Here is a 14,202-nt window from a genome sequence, read left to right as displayed (position 1 = left end):
GCTAAAAGGAGTCTGCCCGCAGTGTCTGATGGAGTGAGTTCAACTCTCCCTCCAAACTCCCAAACACAAAAAGAATAATACACCTAGGATTGACCATGGATGGGAGACACAATGAACTACTGGCTGCATTGCCCCACACTTACTTCTTCATAATCATGTAGCGCAGAGAGTTCCCCAACGTGTGATCCTCCTCGTGTAGCACGAATGTGACACAGGAGTCATCCGTCCCATTGGCCTGGACCTACCAAAGGAAGGAAAAATATATCATTAGACAATGAAATGTGGCTGCAATTGAACTGCGGCGTATAATAAAAGGTGCTCACCAGAGTCATTCGACTCTGTCACGAGGACCAATTTCCATAATGTCCTATTAAATCAACACACTTAAGAGGCTGGGTACTCGGCAACTTCAATCCCACATCGAGAACAATCTCCTTCTTGACTCCCAACTAATCTCGACTTGTATCCATTTCACAGAAGACAGCCGGTGTTGCTAAACGTCTAGCCAGACCCTTTTGAGGCTTTGGCAATGCCGGCGAGTCCTTGTGATCTTAGATTTGCGGTCCACCTAGCTTGCAGTCTCTGGCAGAACAGAGTGGACTGCATCTAAAAGGGCAGCATTCGGACCTTCAGTCTGCTACATTACTGTAGGGCTTCCTAGGGCTCTGCCTGATCTGCACAATTGTTTCACATGCCAGCTACTATTGTACATTTGAATGTCTAGGTGGTGCATCACATATAAACCTATTGGGGGGGGTGGAGGGAGAGCAAAGGTCAACCAAAGTGCAGCGGAGAAAGATTTTCAGCGATGCCCACAATATGGTGGATGCCTTTAGGCAAAACACTAGTGCCCATTCATACGTGGATTCAAAATATATTTTTCAAGCAAAAAGACCCTCACGAGGTCAAGCTGTGTAACTAGCCTCTCACCCTAGATAATAGCGTTGGTAGTGTGACTTCTGAGAAACGTCAGAAATGTGAGGAGAGAAGGAGAGTGTGGAGTCAAAGATGACCCCGAGGTTTTTTGCCTTGCAGGTAGGAACAGGAGGAGGGCCAAGAGAGGCCGGCCAGAGAGCTGCAGGGAAGGAGGGAGTGGGTGTGCCGATGAGTAGAATCTCTGTCTTACTGGCATTAAGGCAGAGGTCGTTGGCGGCACACCATTCCTGGATAGCAGAGAGACAGTCAGAGATGAGGGAAGGAGAAGAGGAGGCCGAGGGTAGCCTGAAAATGAGCTGGGTATCATCCGCATTGCACTGAAAGTTGGGGCAGAGAGCAGCGATGCGGTGGGTGAGAAGTGCCAGATACTGGTTAAACAGCCAGTGGGAGAGGTTAGAACCCTGGGGGACACCACAGGTAGAGAAAAAGATATCAGACAGGAAAGACCCCAGTTGGACCTTCGTGTTCCCCTGAGGAGGTTTTTGGGGGTTCAGGGACTGGTACAGAATTGCCATAGGGATTAGCATGGCCATGGGCAGTCAATGAGTGGGCAAATAACCAAACAACGCCTACAAACTTTGTGTCCCTCCTCATATGCCACTGCTCCCCATCTGACTGTACTCTAATGCAATAGATTTGGCTTATTGGTGGCACTTAGTGCCATCTAATGGCCCAAACTAAAAAGATTGTAGGGCTGCCAAATGTAGGGGTGGGGGCTAGCACACACACACACACACATACAACACTTTCACCCATGGATGCATTCATTCACCAGTCACACCACTCCTTGCATGAGCACATACATAAAACCCAACAGCATTGCCACCAACATACACATTTAAATATATATACACACACACACACATTTAATTTAAAATAAAAAAACACTTACCTTTCCCCATGCACACTTCATACGTGACTGTGCAGCCACAGGAGGACCAGATGGCCAGTCCTTCTATCCAGCACGTAGACACTCTGCCTGACAGAAGAGGCACTCTCCTATCAGTCAGTGTTCCCCAGTGTTCCCCAACCGCAATGTGAACTCACTGACTGACAGAAAATAAGTCCCCTCGTCATTCAGTGTCTACGTGGTCAGCTGAATAATGGGAGGCGGTGTAGCTCACAGCCGAGCCCTGCCGTCTCCCATTATTTTGCTGTTATTGCAGGGGCTGAGAGCAGGCAGCACAGTCTCCTGTGTGAATAACACAGTGCACTATGCTGCCTTGGCAAGCACGAGGCCCGAGGCGGTTTGCCGCTCCTGCCACCCCTCGTAACGGCCCTGCTGGTTTTGGGACCAAAACCCATAGGTTTCTCAGTGGACCTCAAACTCTGGCTACACTCTCACCACACCAACAACTAAGAGCAGCGCAATTGTAACTCCACTCCTACCCAAATTATAAAACAATACTCCCAACAAGTGAATGTGGCAACCACTAAATTTGAATGTTTGACCCCTGGAGACATGGTTGAAGGACAGCAAATTAATAAGCTCACTACTAGTAATCAGCATTACACCTAGTACTACTCATAACAGCGCTTCTGACCCACATCACCCACCCAGGAGCGGAGTGAAATGGGCCATGATGTGTAAGGCAGACCTGCCAAACCTCAGGAATTGCCTCGGAGCCTCTGGGTTTTCATGCTCTTCTCTGGGGAAGAGCATGAAACCTCTGGGTTTGTCGGGGCTGAAATAAAATGCGTGGCTGTTTTCCCTTAGATGATGTGGAATCGTACAAAAATGTCGACCTGGGAACTGCGACAGCCGAAAATGCTGACTTACTTTCTTTTTAACCCCTCCATTACTTATATATATATATGGGGGGGGGGGAGTTATAATCTGATATTAATATGGGGGGTCTCCCCCCGCATATATATGTGGTGAAAGGGTTAAAAAAAGAAAAAGTCGGAGTTTTCGGCCGTCGCAGTGACCACATAGATCTGATGAGGTCTGTGAGCACTGCCCTTCATGCAGCAAAGTGCACAGGGCTCCACCTGGGGCCTTAAAACAAGCACCACTGACCATTGACAAAGAGACGTTAACAACTGAGGGGGCATTAGGTATTCTTCACCATAAAGGCCAAATAAACCTCCAGATAAATATCGAAGTCTTTTACAAGATGAAAGTTTAAAACATCTCCAATTTCCAATGTGTGTTCTTTTTTTGACACACATAAATAAAGAAGGTTTTGTATTTATGCAGAATGTAACATTGCCTTCATACTACCCATCGGGATGCCTGGGAAAACAAAGCGGGCATCACAGTATCCTTTGTTAAGGAGCTTTAATCGTCGAGAGAAAATATGGAAAATGTAAAAGGTAATTTTTAAGCTTGCCTTACTTTGCATTCCTGCTTTCAGGTAATGGCAGGAGGAGAAGGCTACTAAAAGAGATGAAAAGGAAAAATGGAAGACTGGAGAACCAAAAACGGCACTGCAAAGAAGCCCATATTCCTGCAACATACCCACGCATACAAAAAGGAAATACAAAAAGCAAAGAAGAGGATACACTACAACAATCGAATCCTCAATGCACTAAACACCCAAAAAGAACTCTTATAAATTATAAATGAAATTAAAAAAAATCCGACGGGTTGCAACAACACGCCAATCGCGTCAACGAAACTATGCAAGGACCTAGCAGACCACTTCAAAAACAAAATCATCAATATCCAACGTACCATACATAGCAGACCACCCGACCAGTCTTCGAACCCCACCTATCCTCATGAGGAACATCCAAACTACAAAGCATTCCTGACATTTCAGTGGAAACCTTCGTCAAACTGGTAATTCAAAGCAACAACTCGGGTTCAGCCGAGGACCCCTGCGCATATACAAATCAACTCTTAAACAAGGAACTCAACCTTTCAATCACGACAGGGAATGTGCCACAATCCTTAAAATCAGCGTACATCAGGCCACTGCTCAAAGACACAGCGGGAACTGTAGAGGACCTCTCCAACTACAGACCCATCTCCAACATCCCGTACACAGCCAAGCTACTCGAAACGTACGTATACAAAACAACCCAAGAATTCGTAGAAAAGCACTGCCTACTAGACCAGTCGCAAGTTGGTTTCAGACCAATGAGAGGAACGGAATCAGATCTCCATGCAATAAGGGGACGACCTTAAAACAAACGCAGATTCAGACTCCAGTACCGCCCTGATACGTCTAGACCTATCCGCAGCATTCGACACAGTCAATCACGACATCCTCATAATGAGATTAGAAGGACCAGGAATAACAGACACTGCCCTACTGTGGATCAAATAAATCCTAACAAACAGATTGGAAACCTTTCAAATCCAACCAGAGAGACTATACATGTGGAGTACCACAAGGATCATCCTTCTCCACGTTATTATTCAACATCTAACTATCCCTATCAATCAAAATCATCAAAAGTCACAAGTTGGTTTCAGACCAATGAGAGCAACGGAATCAGATCTCCATGCAATATGGGACGACCTTAAAACAAACGCAGATTCAGACACCAGTACCGCCCTGATACGTCCAGACCTATCCGCAGCATTCGACACAGTCAATCACGACATCCTCATAACGAGATTAGAAGGACCAGTATGACAGACACTGCCCTACTGTGGATCAAATAAATCCTAACAAACAGATTGGAAACCATACGGATGAAACCTTTCAAATCCAACCAGAGAGACTATACATGTGGAGTACCACAAGGATCATCCTTCTCCACATTATTATTCAACATCAACCTATCCCTATCAAAAGTCACGCCTTCACCTGCTACAACTAAGCCGACGAGACACAAATAATCTTCAAAATACTAGACACTCAAGAAAATAACAACCCTAGAGAACTGCATCCGTGATATATTCGACTGGATGAACTCTACCTCAAAATCAACCCAGGCAAAACAGAAATAATGATTATCACAAAAAACTGAGGAGACAACCACCTCATTCCTTGCCCAAGGTAAATTGGTTCAATCCCAGCACCATCGCCAACCATAAAAAACCTGGGGATTGTGATGGACAACAACCTTACGCTAGAGCCACAAGTAAACGCTCTACTCGAGAAATGCGTTCTCCTGCGAGCAGCAAAAAGGATCCTACCGTTCCTGTCATTTACCAACAAAACAACCACCATCATCGCTCATCATGTCCAGAGTAGACTAGGCCAACAGCCTATTCTTGGGCATACCTGAACGACGTCTAAAAAAAACTAGAACGCATACAAAATGCGGCAGCCAGACTGCTTCTCAAACTACCCCGAAGAGAACACATCACTCCTGCACTAAAAGCTCTAAACTGGCTACCAATAAAACAACAAATAAAATTCTAAACAATGTGCATCGCGCACAGAGCAATACACAATCAATACGCAGAATTCCTGAGAGATAAACTATGACTACATCAACCGACAAGAGCACTCAGATCAAGCAACGATATGCGCCTGGAACCAAAACCCTACAATAAACGAAAACTTGAAGGAATCTTCCTTCTCTCACCAGGCACTGAAAATATGGAACGACCTACCAAAGAGCATATGAAACACAAGAAACCATCTACTATTCAGGAAACTGCTCAAATCCTGGCTCTTCACTTCTTAACTAGAAGACCAGCCATGGACACACACACACACACACACACACACAACTAAAACAATGATTGATGAAGACACAGATCCAGACCCCCACCAAGACGGAAAGAATCTTAGGAAGACACTCCACGATAACCTACCGAGAAATAGGCAGGACACTAAAGAGCGAATACATAGCCAGACCAAGACGAAAGTACTAGGATGCTCATTAATAGCGCCCTTGCCCTAAACCACACTCATGCTCCAACAGACCCATGTCACGGTAGATAGCAAGGAAATAGGGACCACCCAACGCCAGCGCCAACACTAGAGGGGGAGAAATAGACCCAACCATATTATACAAAGCTCATTAGGATACAGTTGGGAGCGCCCGCTCTATCACACACAACAGTCAGATGGCCATTAAAGGAAATCAACAATAACCCCACCCACACGAATACAACTCAAATGGAAGAAGATGTATCAGAATCAGGACACAAACCCCACCAACTCCCATTTTTTCAAATCTCTACATACCCAACCCACTTAAAAATTCACACACTCATTTCTCGCCGAGCAAACCGCACACACTTCACCAGGCTGCATCAACAACTAACAAACAACACTTACAGCACACGTGGTCTCGCATGGTCCGATACCCGCACCAAAGCTCAGCGCACAGTGTATACCAAACTGAAGCCGGCAAAAGCACACGACTTCACCCACTCTCCTATTCCACCTCCACCCGACTAACCTACCCACTTCCTTCTTGTTTACAGATCTGCCAGAGTGCCTGGGGACCCACTCTGTTGGGGACGGTGCGCTATATAAATACCTTTAACATAACATATTAAGTTTCCATGGTTGCATTATTTCTTTCAGATTCCTAATGTTTGTTTGTTTGCTTGTTTATTTGGTAATGAGCATCGAACCCTTAGGTAACTGGGCGCAACAGATACAAGGATACTTGAAAACCTAGTTACAAAATGGCATAAGTGCAGCGCAAACAGAAAGATGCAAGTGAATTACAAAGAAGATGGTACAGTCTCGGGAGGATAGCTCAGGGGCAACGTGCTCGCCTTGGAAGCAAGACGACATGAAGTACACAACTGCAGCAGATTCGTAACGGTAAAAATGCAACCGTTTTCTGTTGACTTTGTGCTTAAAGCGTTACTTTGGGAAAGTTGTATTGGTCCCCAAGACTGCTCTCATTTCCCTTGTCTGTGCAACAGTTTCTATCACACAGCGCAGGTGTGTCCATGAAGGACAGACGCGCAGCGGTGCGCTTCCGAACACTGTGGACTGTGTGCACTTTATCGAGCCTCACCATTTCCAGAACCGGCTTAGTCTCCGCCATGCTGCAGTCTTCAGTGTGACACTGTGAGTCTGTCAGCCCTGCTATGCAGTGAAGCCTGTCGCACGCCTGTGACGTCAGTACTCTGTTGAACCGCAACACCATTGGCACTGGAACGCAGTGCGGCGCGCCCGCGGGCGACGTACTTTCTCGGTGGTGTCACGCAGTACGGCGCGCACGTAACGCGTTCCCTCCTCCGCTGGAACGCCGCCTGGCGTGCGTAACGACGTCAGCTTTGTCCCATGCTTGTCAGGTGACAGGTGGACTTCATTTCCCGGCGACTCTGGGGTTTTGGGTCACATGTCACGGAAGTAGCCAAGCTCTGAGGTTCGGAGTAGAGGAACGGGGAGTCCGAGAGAGGAGCCCCGGACTGACTGGGGACAGGCCCGACCGTTGGGTGGGAAAGAAGATTCCAGGTGCCCCTCGGAGGCGGGGAGCACGGTGCCTGAAGGAGCAGAGCCACTGACACAGGTACTGTCCGGCGTCCAGACAGGAAGCTTGGATACCCCAAGTGACCTAGTCATTGCCTCCCTAGACCGGCTGTACCCGCGGCCTCGGGGCCCCCGGGGCGGGTACTCGGGGGACAGAGCGTGCACCTTGGTACAGCCAGCAGGGGAAAGACGGGTACAGCGGGGCCGCCGCTGGAGGACTCTGAAGACGGGTATCTCCCAGTCTTCCCCTCACACACACACACACTCCTATGAGTGCACAGGGGGTCTGCAGTATCTGCCCCCCCAGCCCCCCCTCCCCCTCCTCTAAGCTGATGCAGAGCACAGGGCCACCGGAGACAGAAGTCATGAGGTGGCTCTCTTCAGGGAGGCAGATTGCGACATGAAGCGATCATGGGGCACATGCGTTCGTGTGGCCTCAGCCTGGCGTAGCCCCAGGTCCCCGCACACACATGCTTTGTGAATGCTTTTTTGTTAACACATGGCAGCAGAACCAGCAGTGAACGTATAAGCTGAACCACCCGGTGTGCTGCTGCCTGCCTGAAGCCCCAGTTTTATGCAGTGTGAATGTGTACTTGTCCTGCTGGCCATCTCTGAACGCTGGAGCATGGTGTGACTGGCAGCTCAGGAAAATGAGTGCTCAAGTGTGCATGTTCTGAATGTGTCAGTTGAGGGCATGAGCTGGAGTACTAGTGTAATGAGGGGGTGTGGCCTAAAAAATGAGCCTTGCTTGGCGTGTCCCCATCACGGGACAATCCAAAGAAGTGGCTTTCATTGCTGTGGGTGTGTTTAATTTTTTTTTTTGTTGGTGTCCCACTCAGGGTGACAAGCCAGTGTCACATTGCTTAGTGCTATTTTGTAGGTGCTTCATAGACTGCTTGCCACATAAAGCCTCTAACTTGTTGGAAGAAGCAGATGCTTACAAGCACCCGCTTGGCCGCACACCTACGCGGAGAGATGGGAGACGAGAAAGGTGCTGCTGCTTCTTCAGAGAGACCGGTGGAGGGTCAGCAGCAACGGCAAGGCTGTTGGCAATGAAGTCCAGCGAAAACCCTTCAATGTCACCTACACACGGACCCAGCGCTTGACCCAGATGTGTCAGGGAAGCCATCAGGAGCAGCAGCTTCACTGCCACAGTGTGCAACAGTCCAGATTTGCCAGCAAACACTGGTGAGTCTGAACATGTGTTGGGAACCCTGGAGCGTGTTGACAAGCATTTGGAAAAATGCATCTTTTTAATACTGACCAAACAAATTCAAATGTCAGAATTTATACCGATTCTTGTCTGAGAGAGATCAATATAGGTAAAACTGGAGAAATTGTTATCCTTGGCAAATAAGCATTAAGGAAGAAGTTTCAAGGCAAAATGTGTGCAACTCTCCTTATAACGGAAGTCAATTTGGGGAAAATTGGAAAAAGTAAGGCTAATGAAGAAAGCCAGTCTCCAAATATGAGATGTCATATGGGAGAAGTTGCAACAAGTAGTACCTGCAGCTAAAGGAGAAAACGGTTAGTACCATTGTGAACGTTGTGGGAAGTCCCGGTGAAAGAAGCCATCAGTCAGCTAGTCCTTTTGAGAAAAGATGCCTGGCTGGAGAATATACCAGGGATCTGCAATACCTAGAAGGGGATTCCTGGCAGGGGAGTATACCTGGTAAACCATATGAAAGGAAAATACTTTGTGGCAAAGATACCTGTCAGGAGTGTACACCAGGAGATCTACAACGTTATTAAAGAAGGCACTTTTTACCATCCTGAGCTAAGTATTGTGGGAAAGGAACATTTTATCTACTCCTGAAGGCTGATTGTTTGAGAGAGATACTCTTGCTATCCTACCTTAAATGATCCACAGGAAGAGAAACCAGACCCTGGATTCTGAGACTATTTGTTGGATTTTCATATTTGATTTCTTTTTATATACTTACACACTGCACACCTTTTTAATTGTTCATTTATAGTGTGAGAAAGTCAGATACCTTTTGGACACAAGGATGATTAGTATAATTTTGATGAGACACAGGCTGATCTGTGCACACGCTGGTTTTGGAAGCAAGACCACTCGGAGCAACAGAGGTTCGAATACCGGATCCGTGCTTAGAAACCAAACTCGGGTATGGTATTGGGCGTGTTTATAAAAAACTATTAAATAGGTTTCTTAGGTAGGGAAACTCTCTCGGATAGGGACAGAAAGGCCTTTATCGAACCCTTGTATTATGTCTGATGTTGAAAACATTACAACTTTGTGTACGCCTCCCATTTCTGACCCCTAACTATACCCACATATAGCAACACAGAAGGAGCAACTAACGGATTAATGTTGCGGTTGCAGAGGTTCTAGATGGGGCAGTATTATAGGCACTATGTTTAGCTGTTGTATTTAAAGTATGTTTTTTTTTTTTTTTAGTGAGGTGTGCGGAAAGAGCTGAAACAGGTGGATGATGGAGTTAGAAAGGTACTGGGGGAAGCAAGGTCCGTGTGTTAGCATGGCAGAAGTGTCTCCATATTGGAATGTTAAGGCCTAGTACACGATGAACAAAATAGAATGCAGGCCCTGATGTGGAGCTATGGCTCTGTTTAGGTCAGTTCCTAAAACAAATCCCTTTTCCGTTCCCCAGGAGAGAAGCCAGGGGCAGCCTGCAGTGCACAGATAAATGCCAGTTGTATCCAGCTGGAGGGCCTGGACATGGTGGGAACGTAATGTTTACTGTGTGGAGAGCCGGAAGGGATGCACCCTTTAAAAGACAAATGCATGAGAATAGAACATAGGTTTGTGATGCCAATGGGCAAGGCAAAGATTTGGAGCACTACTGCACTCGCCCAAGAACGGTCATTCCATTTGGCTTACAATGCCCTTGTCACATCATTACTGGGCATCTGGGGTTTGAAGGAGATGAGGGGGAACTGTGTATGGAACGTTCCATGATTTGGGATAAGGGGAGCTGAGGTGATGTTGGTACAAGGGAAGGCGTGCAACTATTGTCTACTCAAAGTAGAGTTGGCCTCGCCAGTTCATTTCGAACGTGTCTGGATTAGAGAGCTGCACATCACGTGACGGTCACTATTTATTAATGTACCAGTATGTTCGAGCAACCAATACTGTACCTGGATTCAATAAAGACGATGTAGTGGGCCACGTGTCTAGGGAAATGGTGGTTTATCGGTCCAGGGAATATAGGCGGTGGCCAACAAGGGTGGGAACACTGTCACTTATGTGTGTTTTCTTTTTTTTCCTCTAACCTGTAACTTCTTGGGAAGTTTGGGACCGCCTGAGACCTTTTTGCATGTAATGCAAGGCATACATTTTTAAAAATTGATTAGCAGAATTACACCTTTCTTGATTAGCAAACAAACTTATTTGGTTAGCAACTTTGCACTCGTATTTTTAATATCAACAGAATTTGTGTACCAAAGACACAAAATGCGCAACAATACGCTTTGTGCACTGCTGAAATAAGCTTTTAGTGAGATGCGTGTCTTTAAAATGTAAAGAATTAGCTGCATGAATGGACACAAATAGTTTTCATATAGAAAAGGCTCTGAAAACAGTTTTCAGTGCAAGAATCTATGCTGACCCATCATTTGCTGTGTAAGAAGTTCAGAAAGGTCATAAACCAAAAGGTTTACACTGTTAAAGGAAGTAAAGGAAGTCCTAGCTGGAGACTAAGTACATGATATGGTGTTGTGGCAGGCATGGTTATTGTCAACTTTGGGTGGTCAAGATGGCCCCTGCCTGTCTCGATTTTTAATTTTTCTTTTATTAAAATACCATTTTCGGGGGAGGGTAGGGTGGCCAACGGTACTCAAGCCCGAGATAGGGAGCCGCAGCCCATCATTCTAGCCCTGCGCACCTATGAAAGTAGTATTTATCACTATAAGCACTCCGAGCTGCAATTTGAGGTGCTGATTTTCTCTAAGTGTACTAGGACTTGCATAATGTATGCTCCCCTTAAAAGAAATGTAACGTATTTCTCAGTTCGGACATAACTATTTCCAAGACATGGAGAGGAGCCAGGAGGTGTGCAGGCGAGTGGGTATCGGGGTTGCCGTGTGGCACTTCAGTGGAGACTATTACAGGGTGAATGCTGGGCAGAGGCGCAGTGGTCCCAGCTGAAATGCAAACAGCTACTTGTAGATTTTGCTTGTGATCCCGGCCTCCGAATTGACCAGTTCTCTCCCTCATAATCCTAGAGCAAAGCGAGTTCTGGGGACAAACTACAGTGTATGGTATTGAGTAGAGCTGTAGATAACAGACTGAATGGAACTATTGATCACTACTTTGCTGTAGATAACAGACTGAATGGCACTATTGATCACTACTTTGCATAAACATCTAGTTCGATTTGTGAATTCACTATGCAAGAGGAAAGTACTAAGCTTAGTGGATTGTGTAGCAGGCAGAGAATTAGCAAACTTGTTTAAATATTGTAATTTGCAGCCATCTCCTTTTCAGGTAGCTGGCATAAAGCAACGGTGAGATGAGATGGAGTTAAAGGAATTTGCAATTTTAGCTCATGGATTGAGCACCGGTTGTATGCAATCAGCAGGCAAGATAAGTAGATTTGCCATTAAAAGCATTTGGCCATGGGGTGATGAACATTTTCAAACGTGTACACTCGTCCATAGATGCACCTTACCCAACAAAAAGAATTATACTTGACACTTTATGATTTAGACATACTAACCTAAACTTTACAGAAAAACAAGTCAATGCAGTTTTTACAGTAGAAATACTGTAATTATGCATTATATAAAAACCTATTTTATTTTAAGAATGGAATTGCAGGACTGTCTTAACAAAAACACAGTTAACATACACTGGTCGTTGCCAAACAGGATATAGTTGGCTTAATAAAAGTATCATCCTGATTGTGGTTTGCAATTATTATTTGAAAATGCAAGTACTTTGTTGGCCAGCATTCCCACACGGGCCTTTGGCAGTAACCGAGGAATTGATTACTGCTGCACTCTCCCCATCACCCCTTTGTACAGTGAACGGAGAAAAGCGGGAGGAGAGAGCCTTGAAGGTAAGGGAGACATGCAGGGTGAGTGCCCTCTTTGACAGGGTCATTTAAATAGCTAGTCAATTTATCAAACCTACAATTTTGTATAGAAAATTGCTATGCAACACTGCTTATTTTATGCCTTGTAATGAACCTTGTTTCTCTTGCAAAGGGGTGCAGTGATTATTTGACCTTTTGGATTTATTCTTTACTGTTCATGTGTTGGGTTGTCTTCCTCTTTACACTGTGGGTTGTCTTCCTCTTTACACTGTGGGGTGGTGGGGGGCCCAGGCAGGCAGCACCCTGGCTTGATCTGCCATGGCTCAGCCCCGCCTTGACAAACCTAAAACAAATAAGGAAAGGTGCAGTGGGGAAAAAACAGCTCATGGTAGACAACTCGCCATCCCCAAAAATTGCCATCATCCATCCTCAAAGAGCTGGGAAGGGAAACTGAAGGGGGAAGTAACCTGCAAAAAGAGACGCAAGGAATGGGGTCCCCCTGTGAGCTGTCGTGTGAGCAGATTTTCTGCCACACCGGAGGTCGATGTCTTTGGGGTTGAAGGTGGGCAGCAACAGGTCAGTAGAGGGGAGGCAGCAATGCCTCCAGCAGAGGATGAGGGGGTGACAACTTTGGTCAGGGCTACACATTGTTGCAGTGCTCCTGGAGAGGGAGGGGGCCGCAGGCAGGAGCAAGGAACTGGTTGGCGTATGACCTCACAAAGATGTCCAGACATGCGCAAGGGAGCGGGTGGGAGCTCCACTCTGTTGCGGCACCTCTGCTGGAAGTGGTTGGGGATTTCCTGTAACGGCATCATGCACAGGTTCCTGGGCGCACAATTTTTCCTTTCCCATATAGCAAGGAAACAAAAGGCGGAACAAATAAATGGACTGCCAGATCACACAGGAAACAAAAGGAAAAACACTTAAAATGCAGTGAAAAAGAGAAAACGTGATATGTTTCTCGTGGCAAGCTGTGCTGTGGGTTACTTTTAAAAATGAAAATTTCATGGACACTCTCCACAAGATATTGTCGGTTAATTGAGTGATAAAATGCAGATTTGGTCCAGACCAGCATGAACGTGGGGCACAGTTCTAAATTAAAGGAATGTGTGTGTACTGTGATTTATCGGAGATGATTCATCCAGAATGGTGTCCCGCTGTAGGAAGGAAAATCCTTTTACAAGACAGCCAACATGGAAAGAGAAGGCAGGGCTCCGTACATGGCCCCTCTTCCCTTGCCATGGCAGCCTGCAAAACCCTATGAACGTATTGCCACAAACTTTTTTCCCCTTTCAAACCTATCCTACCTTCAAATAACTTTACCACATAGCCGGTCCCAGGTAGACACAGCCACTTTAACACCATTTTTTGTCCAGAGCGGTCATGGCCAGTAGCCAGATTGTCTGGGTCATGGCTGGCTACTGCCCACGGCCACAGGCTATACCTCAGTCACCAAAGGTATATGACTATTTTTTTGTACCTACATTACACTTGTAAGAAAAAGAAAATACGGGCACATTTGCAAAACCATGCTTTAATGTCCTTGTCAATGCTCCTCATGAGTTTGCTCGAAATCTGCCGATGTTTTTTTTTAAGTGTCAAAATGTATGTACATACAATAGTCAAGTAACTTGGCCCCCACTTGACAAAATCCATTCAGTCTTTACACCAAACATTGAAGGTTAGGTCTATAATCTTTCTCAAAACTTTTGTCCACATTCGTCAAATAGCAACAACATTATGCCATCTAAAAATGTTGCGACCCCGCCCCCCCTCTAATTTCGCCCCCTCTTGACAGAATCCCACAAAACTTTGCAAAACCATTCAGGATTAGTTCTAGAATAAAATTGCAAAATGACATGCAGTTTCATTGGATGGTGCAAAAGTTATAAGCCATCCAAAAA

The 14,202-nt window shown here is 45.9% G+C and overlaps 2 protein-coding genes across 3 annotated transcripts in view; one reads left to right on the top strand and one right to left on the bottom strand.

Moving 5' to 3' along the window:
- The window catches only part of LOC138570225 (DNA-directed RNA polymerases I and III subunit RPAC2-like), a 61,917-nt gene extending 54,938 nt beyond the window's left edge, over positions 1-6,979 (bottom strand). The window contains exons 1-2 of the mRNA XM_069648957.1: positions 6,823-6,979; positions 144-241 (exon numbers count right to left, since the gene is read on the bottom strand). Of these exons, the coding sequence (XP_069505058.1) occupies positions 144-241; positions 6,823-6,954 (230 nt within the window). The 5' untranslated portion in view covers positions 6,955-6,979. The remainder of the gene's footprint in view (positions 1-143; positions 242-6,822) is intronic.
- Positions 6,980-7,111: 132 nt separating this feature from the next.
- VAMP7 (vesicle associated membrane protein 7) overlaps positions 7,112-14,202 on the top strand; it is a 208,680-nt gene continuing 201,589 nt past the window's right edge. For both annotated transcript variants that reach the window (XM_069648954.1, XM_069648955.1), the window contains exon 1: positions 7,112-7,320. The gene's annotated coding sequence lies outside the window, so the exon portion shown is untranslated. The remainder of the gene's footprint in view (positions 7,321-14,202) is intronic.

This window comes from Ambystoma mexicanum, chromosome 2q (assembly GCF_040938575.1).
Source record: "Ambystoma mexicanum isolate Mex_15411 chromosome 2q, UKY_AmexF1_1, whole genome shotgun sequence".
NCBI lineage: Eukaryota > Metazoa > Chordata > Amphibia > Caudata > Ambystomatidae > Ambystoma > Ambystoma mexicanum.
This window is presented reverse-complemented; position numbering and strand designations above follow the sequence as displayed.